The sequence below is a fragment of the Labeo rohita genome, chromosome 17 (assembly GCF_022985175.1).
Source record: "Labeo rohita strain BAU-BD-2019 chromosome 17, IGBB_LRoh.1.0, whole genome shotgun sequence".
NCBI lineage: Eukaryota > Metazoa > Chordata > Actinopteri > Cypriniformes > Cyprinidae > Labeo > Labeo rohita.
The window spans coordinates 21,611,267-21,630,006 of NC_066885.1; the positions used below are offsets into that span (position 1 = coordinate 21,611,267).

Here is an 18,740-nt window from a genome sequence, read left to right on the forward strand (position 1 = left end):
ATTGTTTTTTAAAATATAACATTCCACTTTAATAATTTTAGGTAAGCTTTTCACAAACTTTTTTGTTTATAGAAGTATTAACACCATGGCTTTGTTTGCGCAGCACGACAACAGCAACATTGGCTCAGCCAATACCACGTATTGTGGGCGGGGCTATCTGTTTGACCGACCAATGGCAGACGAGGGGAGAGTTTGTTAATTAAAGCCATTAATTTTGCAGTTCCGTTTGTTGACGCTAGCGGCGCAAAAATTACACACTTCACCTTTAAGTATTCCCTTAACTATAACGGTATCTTTTTAACCTTGAAATTTCACCACACAAACAAAACTAATATGTGAGTGGGAAACAAACAAAGTCTCGAAGTTTCGTTCACTCAGTGTGATAATAGCCACGGACACCTGATAGCCTGAAGATACCAAGACGAGAACTCTTGAAGTCAAAGGAAGTCTGTGTGAGTGTGCTGTGGGTATATGGCCACCAACACTTTTTCAAAAAGGCTCAGAGATCACAGGGACCAAAGAAAGAAAGCGAGAGACTAAGCCTCCTCTATGCTCTCCTCAGCCGGTTCATGGGAGGAGGGTACAAGGACTGAAGACAAGGCAGGTCTGGGGCAAGTTGGGGGGGGGGAGGACACTCAGGGGGTTTTGACAGAAGAGCCTTGAACTATTTTGTGGCCGAAAGATGAGACCTTCCCAGAGCTGTCATAAAAATGTCTCCTTATCCCAGCGGAGCCCGTGGACCCCACCCCTCTTAGAACTCTTCAATGGTGCCTGTGATGTGATACAGTAAGTGTGAAGACGGCTCCTGAGAACCAGATGCCACAATTACAGGGCCAGGAAACGCCACTTTGGCTAACAATGCGTAACTGTGCAGCAAGATTTAACAGGTGTTCACTTTCTTTATACAATTAAATGCTCTGTAACTTGTTTTTGACATTTTAAGGATTTTGATTTCCAAATATTTTTCACACTCCTGTTTAAAAAAAAAAAAAAAACACTGTTTTCAGAGAATCACAAAAAAGAGCTTTTGAAGAATGTTTATGCAGCTCTTTTCCATATAAGGTTAGTCAAGCTCAAAAATAGAGGAAAAAACACCATGAAAGTGGTTCAAGTCTTCAGGAACCATACAATAGCCTTATATGTGATCCTGGACCACAAAACCAGTCATAAGGGTCAATTTTTTAAAAATCGAAATGTATACATTATCTGAAAGTTGAATAAGCTTTCCATTGACGTATAATGTATACAGGATGTATTTGTTAGGATAGGACAATATTTTGCAGAGATACAACGATTTGAAAATCTGAGGGTGCAAAAAAAAAAAAAAAAAAAAAAATCTAAATATTGAGAAAATCACCTTTAAAGTTGTCCAAATGAAGTTCTTAGCAATGCATATTACTAAGTTTTGATATATTTACAGTAGGAAATTTACAAAATATCTTCATGGAACATGATCTTTACTTAATATCCTAACGATTTTGGCATAAAAAAAAATCTAGCATTTTGCCCCATACAATGTATTTTTGGCTATTGCTACAAATATACCTGTGCTGCTTAAGACTGGTTTTGTGGTCCAGGGTTACATATGAGAAATTATGTGCTGACCACAATTTGTTTCAGAAATGCCATATCAGTATTTTGAAGTTCAAGTGTGCAGAATATGATTTTCAGTGAATAACACCATAAATTCACAAAAGCTATCATGAGGCTTCATTAGACTTATGGATCATGACTTTTATGGTTTCTTTTTTTTTGTATCCTATGTATGAATTCCAGTTATTTAAAAAAAAGAGCTTCATGAAGATCCTTTAGAAATGCTGCTTTTGGTATCCGTGGAATAAAACAAATAACAGTATACAGGTTTAAAAGGACATGGGGAGTGCAAATAGTGACCGAATTTTCATGTTCAAGTGAACTCCTCCTTTAATAAAATATCATTCTAATGTGTTCATTTAGCTATGCAGGATAAACAAATAATGTTCCCAGACAACAGTTAAGCAGGCCTGTTAGGCTTGATCATATCTGGTTTGTACATAGAGAAACCCCTTAAGCTAAGAGATAACACTTGCCACATTGCTGGCGGCTCTGTTTGGGAGAAAAGATGAGAAAGGGGGTTTCTCTTGTCTTTTTTTTTGGGAGCCTTTCAGGGTCCGGACATCATAAGCTGTGTCTATGCAAATGTCCTTGATTGTGTTCATTTGTGCCATTGTCCAGCTAAGACAAACAGAGCAGTAATTAGGAGAGAAACGATGGCGTATCGAGACAGCGCGATGGAGGAGGAGCCGAATGAAGGATAAACAACTTGAAAGAAAACAGCAAGCTTGGTGAGCACAACACAAGTGCATTGAAGGCAATTAATGAAGCTCCTTTAATTACGGCCTTTGCTCATTCCACCATGAGGAATGTGACAATTATGTCATTAAAAAGTTTGTAATGGGAAAGTGAGGGGTGAGTACGTTCGAAGAGGATGAAAGACACAAGGCAGCGAAAGGAAGTGCAATGAAAGAGAGGGAGAGAGAGAAATGACAGGGCCCAACTACAAAAAAGAAAGTCTCAAAGGAGGAGGAAGCACATTACTGGTGCACATTGACAGACTAGATTAACATCAAACGATCAGCACAACAGAGGGTATATTCATTCAGGAGGAGCTAGCAAGGTGGAACTTTGATGATGCTAAATTTGGCAGAAAGAGCGACTTGCTGAATCGGCGAGGGTTCCAGTTTCATGCCTCGCAGTCTGACAGGTGGAGAAGAGAAAATTTAGTACAAAAAAGCCTCAGCATGAAGTGTCCCTTTGCACCGCTAAAGGTTGTGTGACCTCGCTCTGCGGCACGGACCTGCTGTGGGATGTCGTCGCACACTAGGCGAGACGCGCCACGCCAGGCGAGCCGGCCCGGTAGGAAAAAAGGAACAGACTAGGGCGCTGAAATTTGCATTAAAGATCGAGTTTTCCTTGCATGGAAAATGAGCATTTGGGAAAGTCTTTCAGGCCGTCCTGCTTGTACACCTGTGCAGCCTTTGTGGCTCTTGATATGCAAAACAATCTCTCCCTCGGTTCGACTTCTCTACCAACAACAGTCTTATTCATGGTGCCCTGCACTTTCTTCCACAGCCATGCAAATCTTGCATTTATATATGAAAATAGGGATCGTGTCCCTAAATATCTTCCTGGTCGCCAAAGGTGTGGCGCTCCGCGTACCTGCAATCACAATAAACCTTGGCTTTGACCTGATCTAAATGAAAGGGAGGGGGGTGGGGACGGGGGGCAGATTTTTGCTAATAGTCAGCTAAATGATGATGATGTTGTAAGGATAGTGTTTGAATGACCAGAGTCCCAGTGGGCAGATATTGATAGTGAGCTGAGCGGTAAATGTGAGCTCTGCAAATTGTATTTGACAAGGACACTTGGGCCTGAAGCATCGCTCCCTGTTTGCCTCATCAAACAGACAGATGCATGACTGTGTTTCGGCCAAAAAAAAGAGAAAAAATTCTTGTTCGCTTTACCCCAGGAGGGGTAGGGAGTGTGGGGGTGGGGCTTATGGGATGTGAACAGCTTGCCATTCATTGTCTAATCATATAAAGAGATCATTTAGCTGTATTAATTTTAAAGCTTTCAACTGCGCTAACATTAACAGAAAGGATTCAAAGTAATACCTTACGCATCGCCGCGTGATATAAGGTGAATGCTGTAGTGCGAACGGACGAGGGCTCACCTCAAAATCATTGGCCTTGTTGTAGTGCATGTTGAGAGCGCGGAAAAGCTCGCAGTCCCGGCTCACGCTCAGCTCGTCTGCCCCTGTCACGCCGTCGTTGATGGCCTGCCGAGCGAATTTCTCCATCTGGATGTAGTAGAACTCGCGGAAGTTGCTGAACCACTTGATCAGCTGAGATGTGATGCAGCGGTTGAACTTTAAGAGAGAAAGGAGGGAAAAAGCACTTTTTGTCATTTTTGTTGCATTTTTTACACTTTTTTTTTTTTTTATAAAAGGATTTTTGTAATTGTTGACCCTAATACGCAAGCTATTTATATTAAAGTTGTCACAAGAATTTATACATCGGATTCGGATTTATACATCATCTGAAACCTGAATAAATAAACTTTCTATTAACGTATGGTTAAAAAAAATGTAAGTGTGCAAAAAAATCTAAATATTGAAAAAGTTGTCCAAATGAAGTTCTTAGCAATGCATATTGCTAATCAAAAATTAAGTTTTGATATATTTATGGTAGGAAATTTACAAAATATTCTCATGGAACATGATCTTAATATCCTAATGATTTTTGGCATAAAAGAAAAATCGATCATTCTGACCCATTCAATGAATTTTTGACTATTGCTAAAAATATACCCATGCTACCTAAGACTAGTTTTGTGGTCCAGGGTCACATATAATATTTTTTATTATAAATATTTAGCTTTTTTTTCCAGAAAAACTTTCACCAAGGTTCCCACTGTTTCAATCTTTACTCTGTTTTTACTGGAAACTAATAAAATCAGGTGTGACTAACCTCTAATCTGGTTAGCCAGTGAGACCCTTAAATGTCAGGACAACAGATAAGACATTTGTTTCTACAAACGTGTTTACTTCACATTGTCCTTGAGGATGATGGGTAAGCAAACAAACCCGTAGCTGAGACAGATCGGTCAGGAGGTGTTTTTTTTCCCCCTCCAACAAGGCTTACACGGTCGGTGCGGATATTTGCTGTTGTGCGCAAATGCAAACAGTTCAGGGTTGAGTAGATGAAATTATAATTGTGTCAATAGGCCGTAATGCAGTAACGGCAAATTTACATATCAAGTAGCCGAGTTCATTCTGACATGCTTCAGGGTTTTTTTCCCACATTAATAATCGAGTGAAGTAAGTGATCAAGTAAAGGGTGAAATTGAGTGAAGAAATCTGAATTACATAAAATCCTTGCAACAAGTACAGCTCGGCAGCTCAAAGCTGGCCTTCGTACGCCGTTCTATATTTGGAGCGCCTGATCCTAGACCAGTAAATACACAGTACTCTGTTTGCCCTGTGTACTTGCCCCATGACCTCAGCAAATGACCTGTGCGACAGGCTTTTTGTGTGTGCGCCGCTACGTGTGTATGTTCACGTGTGTGTGCGAACGCTACGGCTGCCAAGAGTGTGAATGTACAGGACAGCTGAGTTGAATGTAGCCAAGTTAAAAGCTATAAATCCAGTGGGCTTTCTGTTGGCTGCTCTGACATGCAGCCTCCTGCCTTTTGTCATTACGGGTGTTCATCAAGCCTTCATTGCCTTTGCCTCCCCTACCATACCCTCAAAGAGCATTAATCAAAAATCAACAGCGAGCACTTATCTATCTGTGGCCATGAGAACATGCAGGCCTCTGTTTAGATGACAGCTGAGGAGAGAGAGATCGAGCATGAGGAGGAAAAAAAAAGAGGAAGGACAAGGAACAAAGAAGGGGGGAGGGAGGCCGTGTTTTCCGAGGGTAGATGTAATTACCGTGTAGAAACTTGTCTCGGTGCTTGCAAATTTAAGATAATGACGCCAATGAGAAATCATAGCGGGGAATCCGAGTCGGAGAAAGAGTCAGAAGCCACGACGGGCTGATAGGTTTCCCCAAAAGGCCAGCCGAGAGCATAATTACCGCGCCACCGTGAGAGTTCTTCTCCCGTAATTCAGCAGAAAATGATTAAGTCGTCATCCCGAGGCATCAGTCTGCAGAAGTTCAAACATGTACTTAACCTACCCAGGAATTATACATTTGGCCTGTGTGTCGCCTCTGCCTTCTTTCAGCCTAACAGCGAGCGAGAACAGGGGTTGAAAAGAAAGAAAGAAAAAAAAAGAACAACCAAAGAAGCAAGGCTATCTGATCTCTCGCTTACCCCCGTTTCAATAGACGTTAAACCTATTAGGATCTACTGAACTCGAGGGGCTTCTTTTTTCCCCCGCTTTATCTGCGGAGCGAAATGCACTGTCCAAATTTCCAGACACTGAGATAAGGACCCCCGGCCCCCGTGACGACTTACTCCAGCCCCCCAGCACCCCCTTAATTCTTTTAGAATAAGAAACAAAACATTACAAAATGATAGCAGACTGCTCACTGGGGAATGAAAATTGCTTTGACATGGAGATTAGGCTCTTCTATTGTCATAAGACATTGTCTCATATGAGTGGGGCTTGCAGAAGAGACGGATAAAAGGCGAGAGAGGGGGGAATTTTTTTCTAGAATGGCTAGTGGATGACATAATGGAGAGCGCAGAAAAGTAAGTCCGCATGACATCGTTTGGCAGCGCTGTATAAAGGGAGATTTAAAAAGCATTGTTGCCGAATAGAAATACCAGAGATTCGGGGGACAATGGAGCCGCGTTGCTGGAACGTGACAACTCAGCAATTAAGGATCATGTCATCTGCTTGTCAAACAAAAATAACCAGTCGAGCTCTCTCAGCTCTCAGCCACCCCACGGAACAAAACACTAAATGATACGTCGGAGCACAAAAACACACTTGCGAACGCTCATTTGTCTTGGTGGGATTGTGGGAGAGAAAGTGAGATGGGTTGGTTTTCAACAAGAAGTTTTTGGCATTCTGAGTCCAGCTCTTTTACAAGCAACTTTTTAAAAAGTTTTCAAAATGTTGTCATTTCATGCACCTATATATTTTTTTTCAGGGGCACTCACTTGGTGCTCTAAACAATATTAATAATAAATAAATAATAATAATAATTTATTTATTTATTTATTTATTTTTTACTTCCTGACTGAAACATTGCAAAATGCATTTTTGTGGAGCTTTGAAACAATATGCATTATTAAAAGTGCCATACAAATAAACCTGAATAATTTAATTCAATTATTATTAATTATTAAATTTAATTATTATTATTTTATTTTATTTTATTTATTTTTATTTAATTACTGACTGTAACATTACAACATGCATTTCTTGTGAAGCCGCTTTCAAAAAATATCCATTATGAAAAGTGCCATACAAGTAAACTTGAATACTTTAATTACATTATTATTATTAAATTTAATTATTATTATTATTATTATTATTATTATTATTGTTGTTGTTGTTTATTATTTTATTTTTTTATTACTGACTGTAACTTTACAACATGCATTTTTGTGATGTGACTTCGAACCACTTTGTATTATGAAAAGTGCCATACAAATAAACGTGATTTAATTATTATTAATTATTAAATTTAATTATTATTATTATCATTATTATTAGAAACAAATACATTTTGATACTGAATTGTAAAAATTATTTTATAAATTACAATTTGAAGTAATATGAGCTATAATATATATATATATATATATATATTTATAAATATTTTATAAACAATTGTATTATGTTTTAAATAATTCAAGTATGATAACTAATTGACTTTACTTAAATAAATAATAAAATACAAGTTATTTATTTATGTATTTATTTATTTTTTATTTAATGATGTGTCTAGAGGAAATTTTTACTTGAGAGTGTAGATAAAAAGTTTTTAAATACAATGAATGTGCAGCTTTGTAACGATTTTATTTAGGATTTAAGTTTTATTTATGTAAGTTGCAATCACAATCCACTTGCACATGCTTTGATCAGCAAGACGAATCAGCAAGATGCTTCTCTATGTATGTGTAAAAATCTACACCCGCACAAACACACTAGTTTCATAAAAAAATAAAAAAATCTATTATTCTGGACATCATTTCCAGTGCTGTTCTAAGAACACCAAACTCGATGCTTCCCATGGGACACCTCATCCTGTTATTCTCTACTCCCACAAAAAACCTTATATATCCAATGAGCACGCTCAAAAGATTCATAAAACAAATCAGTCTGACGCCTGTGATGTGTCCGGGCAGCAGTTGACTCAGAGACCAACGTACGGGAGCGAGAGCGTTTCACACACTCTTGCTCACGGGCCTGTGAAAGATTATTCCTCTGGTGACAGAGATCCGCTCTTTCCAAGACACCGGGGGAAGACTTGACCTGTCACTCCGCACGTTTCCTCTGTTAGCCATGGACAATACAGGCTTTCACACATGCCTGGTGGGGACGCTACTTATACGGGGGTCTGTGCATTTTAAGTCTCCCCCCTCGCACACAGCATGCACTTAGATTGCGAATCTGGGAAAAGTTGAGCTCTATAGGGGGAAGTAAGCTAAGTGCCCCAGTAGGTTACTTGATATTCAGCTGTTAATGGTACATGGTATGCTGTATGTTTAAAGGCAGTCAGGCAGCCTGGTGACAAAGCCTGAGCGGCTAAAATAATTTCCCTGACCCACCGCTGACCTTACTGGAGCTGTCCCGCTGAAACGTATATGCCTCGACCCTTTCGGGGTGACATAACCCCTGCTCATACTTGCTTTGACTGCTCATAATCAGTGTCACACCATCTTCCTGCTAATACCCCTCTTAACCTTTGACCCTCTCTTATTTAGCCCTCAAAGGCTACTGTAACCAGGCCAGTCGACCGCCTCTCTGTGCGCAAAGTGATGTGAATATGCCATATGAGATTTATGGTGATTAAACTGGGAAGAAATACACGAAGTGTAAAGGAAGAACAAGGTAGTTTGGCAATAAATCACATTAGGATAATGACCCATCACAAGCATAGTGAGTCTCTGTGTGACGAATATGATAACAGATTACAGGTCAAGGAACAACTGTGAAAAAGAGATACTGAGGAGAGACAAAAGTATTATCCATTACATAAGAACAAAATCAGCGGATTGTCACAGTTTCCTGTTGCTTTCCTGTGAAGGGAGGCTGTATTAAATCCTTTATGGCCACTGGCTCACTATGTGAAGTCATAAGTGGGAAATGTTCTCGCACTACCTGTAAGAAGCAGCTTCCTCTTCCTGACTGAACCACAATCTATCATCACCATCGTGGGCAAAGTCAAATTTTCTTTGACTCACACTTCTTGCCTTAGCACATTTACATTTTAACAGTACAGCCTGTTCTTTTTTTTAAATTGAGAGTAAGAATTATTATTTTTTAAGTTTTTAAAATGTGATTTTCTGTCTTAAGCTTATTAGAAATATACAATTCACTATTCGTGTAGTATGTAATTTGTATTTTATTAAACATTTACTTTTTAAAAAGACTAAATTTTTGTTTAATTAGGCCATTAAATAGTCTCTCTAGTACAAAGGCATTAAATAGGCTTTTTTTGTTATCATCCGATTAAAGACAATTTAGGTAAAACAGTTGTCAAATCAACCCATTTCCCACAGTCATTATTTCCTATTTAGCTCCCATCATTATGGTGCCTAAACGTCTTTAACCACTAATTCCTGTAACTTTCGTGGGCTTATACAGGCGTAATTAGTCAGTAATTTATGCTTAATTCCCTTACATACATACTAGTTGATCCAACAAACACATGCCACCCATTGTTCCCTTCTGCTTAAGCAGCCCTGAAAACCATCTCTCCCAGGACACTGACCTTGTTTTGGAAAATGTTAATTTAATGTGTACAGAATTTCACAGCCTTGTCTAAAGGGGAATTATAATTGGGCCGTCTTTAATTTAAGGCTTTGATTAACTTTTTCTTTTGTGGCTGAAAATGAAGAGAGATTCAAAAATCTACGAATCAGATGAAGTTTTTAGGTTTTCTTAAAATCTGAGTTGTTCATTATTTTTTAGGTATTAAATGATTTCCTATCAGTGCATAAGTGGTGAGCGGCAGTACGTTCTCATGAGTATTAAGCTGCTGGCAGATTTAGATGGATGCAACAGAAGCATGTGTGTGAGGATGAGGTGGTCACCCTGGACCCGGCACAGGGGCAGCTGGGAGTGAGAGGACCCTGCTCTCCTCATTTAAATAATGTGGCCTGAATCTGTCACATTATTTCTCCTCCGTATGCTCCCTGTATGACGCATCAACAACAAATTAAGTTGTAAATAAAAGACAATCGCTGCCATTGTTTTGTTTGTGTTGTTGTGCTCCATTTTGTTTGTTGTCTCCCTCCGCCTCCCCGTCCCCTCCCGCTTTCGTTTGTTCCTTTCTGCCGAACCTCTAATTTTCTCAGCTTTTATCGCCCTCCACCTCCCACTTCCACCAAGCGGTCGGGGATGGGAACTCTGGGAAATTATCATCCCGACTAGTTGAGCAGTGGTAAAAAAAAAACTTAATCTCACAATCGTTGTGTTTAAAATGAAAGCGTAAGTGAGTAAAAGGGAAAGTGGGACTTGTGCTATGCCGTGTTGTTCTCCTCTCGGAGATTAAGGCCAGTTATTTTAATTGGGGGGTGGAGGGGTGGGGGAGCTGGCCGTCTGTTTGGGACCCATCTGGACTAGTGGGACAGCGCTACTTCACACGACATAGTTAACGGTCAACGGCGAACTCACCTTCACGTCTGAGAAGAACATCTTCAGCATGTTGGAGCTGGGGTAGCGTGTGTAGAAGAACATCAGCTTGGCCTTCTTCAGATGGTTCGGGGAAAGCCCCTCTTGGATGTGAAATTTGAAGGTCAAGGAAATTTTTTGAAAATAAAACAGACATTCACAGGCTTGGACTTCTTTCATATATTTATCACAAAGCTAACAGTTAGACCAGTGCAAACGGTGTAAATCTAACGATCCCTAATTATTTCCCTTTCTGACGACTTCATATTAACACCTACAGAGTCCCAGTCAATGTAGCATTGCAAGTCAATAAACGTCTGCTTATCCCAATAAAAGCGCTATTTATCTGGAGGTGGCACTGCCCTCTAGATTGGTAAACAGAGGGCAGCTGAGGGGGGTCCCAGGAGAGACCGTGGCTAACCAGAGCCATCTACCCATTACAATTAGCCCCAACCCCCAACCCTCCACCCTGAGCCTCCTGGCACGGCCCCCGCTCTGCCAGTTAGGCCGGCTTTAGCCACATCTGCGCTCCAGACTGGCCCAGCCATTTCCTCTGCAAATTAACGGCTTTATAATTTATCAAAAATGAAGATGCATGTGGGGCTAAATCAATGGGCCCCCACAAGGTCAATTAAGAGGCTCACCCAGCGCTCGCCTACACCACCCCCCCTTCACTATAAAGCATGGCACCGTCATGGCAGCTCGCACCGAATGCGAGTGTCTGTTATGTAAAGCGCTAAGCGCTGGAACAGCCGAAAGAACAACAATAAATGCATCTACATGTAAGGAACGATAAAAAATGACCGTCTGCGCAATTTCCAACAGTGAGCCTCTTTAATAATGGTGTGTATGTAGATTGACGTGTTCCTTCTGCCAAGAGAGGAGGAGAGGAGGAGAACCCTAGGTGACCTCCATTAGGCTGATAGGGAAGACCAAAAGAGCATTACTCTCTTTCCTACCATCTGTCATAATGCATACAGCAAATAACAGCAGTGAATGACAGCGAGGGAGGGAGAGAGAGAGAGTTAAGCTGTCTTTTTCACAACAAGTCAGATTTTTCAAGGACCTAAAGGCTCATTTAAAAACCAAGAGAAGGGAAAAGCCCAAGCAGCGGGGCCGCTTCTCAAAAGTGCTTCTTCATGAAATGGAGCGAATAATAGCCCGTGTTGGAGTCTGGAACGAGAGCGATGATAAACACCTTCATAGTACATAGTTGTTTTTTTTTTTCAAGAGATTAATCACATTGAGATGCTCTTTAATCTAATGGGCGTCGCACATTGAAAGCAGCGAGGAAGCATTCGCAGTTCAATCTCGACGCAGTATTTACAGAGCGACGATTATATCAGTTCATTCTGCCCTTCCTCTGCTCTGTTAACAACATTCATAAATCCCAGGTATCTCATTACTCACTGCCATTAACATTCAAGACATTTACTTTTAAATAAAACAAACAGCCGCAGATCTTGGGAACAATGTGTCGAGGATGACTCAGCCAACGCACGTTTCCTACAAGTCGACCTGGCTTCCAAGAAAAATACAGCTGTTTCTAGGATACGTAAATATGCGAAATGACAAAATAGATCGAGTAAACACTGGCCCACTCAGTGTAAGACAAGCCGGCCCATAGTCAACATGAATGAAGGACATAATGCAAACATGAATATGAAGTATTTCAGGGGAGGAGAAAAATGGGGCAGCTGTGGTTTATAGCCAAATGAGATACTACATAAACAACGCCACCATAGATGCACTGCATCATCAGGCTTTTTTAGGTCTGGTTTTGTATTAAGCATGTTGCATGTAAGGGAGACAATAACTAGTGAAATGTGATCCAACAGCCAGGTGTAAGGAGAGAAAGGAGGGAAAAAGAACATAGGGATGCTAAATCCATAAATTAATGCTAGACATCTGTTCAGCAATATGAAAGATTAGAGCAACAAATGTACTACAGCAGAGACTCTAGCTCTCGCTTTGAAAAATAGAATGGGAAGCATTTTCAGATTCTCGGCTGGAGAAAAAAAAAAAACACTTTTTATAAAAATGTATAAATTAGAACAGACTCGAACTGTGTCATTCCACCGGCAAAGTGATTTTGAAATCGAGAAGGTCTTTTATTAAACCACTTTGGCAACCGAGTTTGAAAAGTGATCTGAGCGATGTCTTCATATCGCACGTTTTCTTTGCTTCGCTTTAATTGATGAAACCCGAATCGACGTGCAATAGCTGCCTCAGCACTTGAGCATGGAGCTAGCGCAACCATGAACCTCTGTCCTCGTCTACTATATTAGACATGCAAACTGGCTTCACCTGCCGCCCACCCCCACCCCATTCTTGCAACAGCCCTGTGCCAGAGCTGTTCGGTCTCTCTATATGCAAATGATGGGGGAAACTGAACAAGGCTATTTTTCTTGAGATGCAAAGAGAGCACGTGACAAGGAAGATCATGCTGCCCATGGCTGAAGATAATTGGCTGCTTGTTTCTTCTAGAATTTGAATAGAAATTCATATTTGATTAAACACCCTATTTTGCAAATATTGAGAAGTTGTTGTTCAGGTCCCAACTGTGCAGGTGTGCAAGTATACTTACAGAAATAATAGACTCTCTCTGAGCTGAAGAGTGCTTACTTGGTGAAAGTACTCTTTTGCCAGTTAATTTTATTATGTAATCTTTTATTTCATAAATGAAATATTTTAATATTTACTCTTAAGATTCTTTATACTGAGCATTTGGTTTTGTTCATTTTGACTCGATTCAAAGCTTATCAAAGATCTAGTAGCCATTTGGCAAAAGGTTAAAAAGAGGGAAAGGGATGAAAGAAAAGCAGCTACCTGCAAACACCTGTTCACACCAGAGAAACAGGATAAAAAGAAAAGACCTACTGCCAGGCAACAGCTATCAGTGTTCCTTTACCTAAAGCAAGCTGCTGGTGTTCATAAGAAACAGGCTTTGTTGTTTTCTTGAGCTCACATATAATGCGAAATATAAAAGGGACAATTAATGTTTAAAATTGCGAAGCTCAACAGTAGGGACATTTTTATCCTTCACTTGACACTAAATGAGCGCAAATCGCTCCTCCGCTGACAGAGATCTTTTACCATCCTTCTAACACAACTTTCTAGGGCCTCTAAGCAAAGGATCCCACTTGTCCTTTTACTTCCTGGCTTTGAAATATGATTTGCTTTGAGCATTTATGTACAAAGTCTTGCATGCGCTGTGATGAAAGAGGGGGTTTTATTGTGAGTCTCCCTGTGATAGTGTGAGAACAGAGAAGATGGGAGGTATCTTAGCCACGGCGGGGCCTTTCAGCACTTCTCCATATAGCGCACACTTAAAAGCCTCCATCCACTGAGCTCTTTTTAATCTTTGGACTACTGGAACACTGATTGTGAATGTGCCAATTAATGGAGATTCATTGAAATTAAGTTTAGGTCTTTCAAGATCTGTCTGTCATTCATATGGTCTCTTTTTTAATCTAAACAAATAAAAGTACATTAATCAAAAAAAATTTTTTTGAAAGGATATTGTACTTCCTGAATAGGGGGAGATGTCAGACATGTCCTGAAGGTCTCCGCACTCTGACTTGATGAGGGACAAGGACAAGCCTTCATTCCCTGGGTGTGTTGGTGAGATGGAACGATGGTGGCTGAGGTGGTTGGACGACATCTTGGTCCGTAGGCTGGTGGTCTCTCTGGACAGGTCCAGAGACTCGGGAGAAGACCTATCCTTTCCTGGGTAAGGCCCTGTTGGGGCGCCTAAGGGGCTCTGGAAAGGGTAGCCCATTAGAGGAAGGGGGAAAGGATGGCGGAAAGATGGAGGACTAAAGCCCATTGTGGAAGATAAGGGCGAGGGGTGCAGGGAGGGATGGTGGTGACCCCCGGGTGTGGGAAGAGACCCAGGCTGGTCTGAAGAGTTCTTTCTCACTACCAGGGGCAGGGCCTCCGTTTGGTCATTCGAGTTGGGCACCTGCATGTTCGCAAAAGTGTCCAGGGGGTTAGGAATGATGACATCACCGAAACATTGCAAGCGCTGGTTGGCAGTATGGAAGTTTGGGTTTTCTCCATTGACTGCGAAACGATCGGGGGGCATCTGCAGGGGTGGGAAAACCTGAGGAACTGGACGTGGAGGCTTAGCGAAGACCTTGACCACGGTGTCCACTACCTGGGACATTGCTGTATTAAGCTCTTGTTTTAGCGTCTCTGCTAGCTGTTTGCCCTCAGCATGCATGGAGGTTGGTCCCTGGCTCTTTCCTCGTGAGCTGTCGCGCTTGGGTTTGTCCCCCTCTGACACCAAGGTCTGCTCCCGAATAAGAGCGCATGCTCGGTCCAAGAAGTGCCCCGGATCCACATCAGACATCTCGTTGTCGGAGCGATCTGGGACAGAGTCGTGGGCACGATTGTCCATTCTGTCGGAACGCATACTGTCTTCGGAGATGTTCCCATCTTCATCGTTTTCGGAGTCTGTGCTGTCGTAAATCTGGTAGAACTTCTCTTGCAGCTGCCGGAGCTGCTTTTGCATGTCCTCCAGCTGCAGTTTCAATTGTCGGCGTTCTTCGTGTTTCTGCTCTTTGCGCGCAGAGACGAGTTGTTGGAAACTCTGTTGCTGCTGCTGTGGCAGTTTCTGTTTGCGCTTGTTTTCCCGGTAGTTCTCACGAGGACTCGGGGGCTGGGCTGCCCCCTCGCGCTCATTATCACCTGCACGGAGCGTGACGCTGGGAGAATGGCTCATCCCACGGATGATGTTCTCCACCCGGGCTCGTTTGGCCCTAAGATGCTCATCTGTTAGCCTCTCCATTTCAAACTGGGTCATGGAGGGCCTGTTGAATGGTGAAAGGCACTCCTGAGGGCTGCCCCGTGAGGAATTGCTGCAAGCATCCTCCTGCTGGATCTCTGAACCGGTGCTCGAGAGGCCACTTCCCTGGAAATTAGGCTCGCTGCCTCCATTTTTGGTCAAATTGTTTTTCAGAAGCTGGGAGATGATGGTTGCCCCGGAAAGGGCATCATAGCGTCTTCGTAAGAGTTCGCCCTCTTCAACAGCTTGCGGAGCACGTTGGACTTCTCGCCGTCTGCGTGCTGCACCACAGAACACTCAACATCCTGCTCGGAACCGTGGGGATTCATGGCACTAAGAAAGGTTGCTTTTGCTCGGGTGAAAACCACAGATGCTTGCCCAACAGTCCTCTTCACTCCTATGTCAACTCTTCTTCTCTTGGTTTGTCTGCTTAAGAGGGATGTGCTGTCATGGTCAGGCATCACTGGAACTGTTATTGTGCCATCTTTGAAAGCCTGTCAGCTGGGCACAGCTCGAGAACCCTGGGAACCTAGCCAAAAAGAAAGGACTGATGAATAATTTTCTTTATATGTCTCCAAGTTTCTTGTGGCCAATGCTAAATGCAATTTGAAATAGACTAATGTTCTAGAGAACAACACAGAATGTATTAAAAATATCTGAAGTCGTTCTATTGTATATTAATTGAGATTTACTATAGATAAAAACTACAGAATTAGAATCAGTTATAAACCTGACATTTAAAGATTATTTGAATAATCTATTCCAAAAAAAAAAAAAAAAAAAAAAAGGGTTAAGTCATTTTCAAATTTGTGTAAAGCTCAACACAAAACCTAATTCTCATCTAAGAACCAGTTAAAAAAAATACACTGCTGTGTTTCGCCAGACATGTTCTGCCACTATTGTGCTCACACAGCCAACTTGCAGGCTTTGTTCACTCTGGTAAGTTTTAGAGGCACCTATGTTTTCTGTCAGTAAAACAGCTAAAGTTGATATTTGCAAAGACACTTAGCGGCCTTAATATTATCTTTGGGAGATTATCAGGCAGATCTGTTCCCCCATCTAATTAAAAAAAAAAAAAAATAATACAACAAGTATAACCACATGAATTAAATTCTTGGTTTACACAAACAATTGTTTTGTGGGTGATCAAATGAATTCAAAGCAAATCACTTTTGTGGATAATATAGTGTAATAAGCGCTAGTTTTACAAGTTGACGGTGATTTAAGATCGGCCAACATTATACATGGTGCTCAAATCAGATGATAAAAAGTTTGAATTCTCCGTGCATATTAAAAAGGTTGCTCGTTATGAATGTAACACACTTTAAATAGACTAGGCGATTTCATTGCTCACTGAGGATAAATTGCACAGCTTTGCTAAGCAGGTACTGAATAACGCGACTACTTCCTCCAAACATACAAATAAAATGTTACAAGGAAAAGAAAAAGCGCAGTAACATAATGTGACAGTGTCTTCACATTGACCAGTACGGCCATAACAAACAGTCGTTTGCAAATATCTACAACAAATATCTAATATACTCTGACATGCACCGACGTGTAACTTAAAACAATTGTTCTTCAAGACGCACCAATTAACATAGTCAAAAGTTTACATTTACAGTATGAAACAGAGCGGAAATACTGCTTTTGCTGTCACTAAATATAGACCTGATAAGTCAAGAAAACAAGGTAACAAAATCTGCTCGTTTTAGACGTCTTTCACCTCATACGGCCATTGCGTCCTATGCGGACCTCCTCTCTATAAATATTTCAAGCTGTTAAACTTAAATCCAAAAAGTTGTGATAGAAAATGAAATACATGTTAACACACACGATTCGGTGGTTGTGTTAAACAGCCAAAACATTTATGAAGTCACCAGCAAGTTCTCGGATATCGCAGTTTTGAACCTTACAAGACCCAGTGACCCCCCACTCAGTCTCACAGCCAACCTAGAGACCCTTAAAAAGGCTAGATTTGATCCGTAACACCTCAAGTCATTTTTAGTAACTTCTCACCAGAAACATTATTTACCACTTTTAAGTTAGAAAGATCAGCATTAGTTCATAGTTAGAAAATGTCACAAAAATTGAAGAAAATTCTGATTTATATATATTTCTCCTCTGAGCCCTGATCGAAAATCCTGCCTTTAGAGGAACAGTGTAATACACTGCACCTCAAACCTAAAATATTTTATAAACAACCACGTGCGTGACATTCATTTTGACTCTAAACATCTAAAACAGACTTTACGGCCAACAGTTCTTTCCTAAACATATGATTCTGATGTGCCCGTAAACTGAAGCAAAGCTTTGATGTATCTGGCTTTCACGTCAGAAAACGATGATGATGATGAAGTAACGCGTCAAGCTGGAGTGGCAGTAAAAGTCAGGGGCTCAGTATAAGCTTACGCTCCTAAAAATAAAGGTTCACCAATGGTTCTTTGTAGCACCTTGGTTTCAGCAAATAGCCATGGTTTTATCATTATTTTGTTGTTGACAGTTTGGGTAATTGACGTTTAAAAAAGTTGTTGATATTACATTATAGGCTCTTCACTTGACTGTCGTTGTTACTCGGCTCTTTAAACGAGTACAAGGAGGCTTTCTAAACAACTAATGAAAAATAAGTTCTTTGTGAAACTTAAAAGATTCTATGACATCAGTCTTGAAACCATTCCGAAACCTTTATTTTTAGGAGATACCGTAAATTCAGCGAGCGCATCTATGTAAATGACGCGGTAATTTGTTGTTGTCATAAAAACAACAGACGAATGACAAAAAGCAAACGGAAGTAATAAAGATACAGAAAATGTAAAAACGGCATAAGCCTCACAAGAGATAGACTAAACTGTCCTATCGCGAAGAATAAACGGCAAGTTGAGAACTGAACGTAAATGTTTCGCGTCGCCTCACCAAAGTCTACAAGCAATATTACAAGAGCGTATTTATACTTACTTTACGGAAAGGATGCAGTCCTTCAAAAATGACACGGCTTTATAATAAAGTTCAAATAACAGCAGCCGCAGAGCGTGAAGGATAAAGCGATACAGCGCATCACATGAAAAGTCATCAGTAGTAGAACAAAACTCAGCGCTAGCGCAAATGACAAGGTTACTTACTCTGAAGATGAGAGCGAATTGAGCTTCTTCGCGATAGTGTAACAGAGAATACAGAGGGTTGTTCGCCCCGTGATGAATATTGTAATTTCTCGGGACAAGCGAGAGCGAAGAGAGTGAGATAGAGAAAGAGCTCTTGTGCGCCGCTCCTCTCTCTGCATGAAAACTGTATGTCTCAGCGCACGCGGCCAGGAGGAGGCTGAGAGCGCGCGCTCGCACCAACAAGATTCACTTTAAGACGCGGCTGAAGGAAGCAGGAAGACGGCGCGTCATAATCATTGTGATGTAACGCTCGCACCTACCAATAAGAGCAGTCCGCTGGATTTAGAGGAATACAAAACAAGTGAAGTTGAAGACTCCGCTCGAGCAAAAACCAATGATACGGGGACCTTTGTGGGATATCTGTAAGGATACGCACTTTTTAAACAATATGTTCTCTGTGTGGATTTTGTTAAACTTATTCTTTACATGACGTACAAGCGCTGTTTGTGCTGACTGA

The 18,740-nt window shown here is 41.1% G+C and overlaps 1 protein-coding gene across 1 annotated transcript in view; it reads right to left on the reverse strand.

Moving 5' to 3' along the window:
• The window catches only part of prox1a (prospero homeobox 1a), a 38,716-nt gene extending 20,195 nt beyond the window's left edge, over positions 1-18,521 (reverse strand). Inside the window, 5 exon segments of the mRNA XM_051133174.1 lie at positions 3,713-3,907; positions 10,340-10,445; positions 13,858-15,319; positions 15,322-15,654; positions 18,245-18,521. Coding sequence (XP_050989131.1) covers positions 3,713-3,907; positions 10,340-10,445; positions 13,858-15,319; positions 15,322-15,586 — 2,028 coding nt within the window. The 5' untranslated portion in view covers positions 15,587-15,654; positions 18,245-18,521.
• Positions 18,522-18,740: the final 219 nt, after the last annotated feature.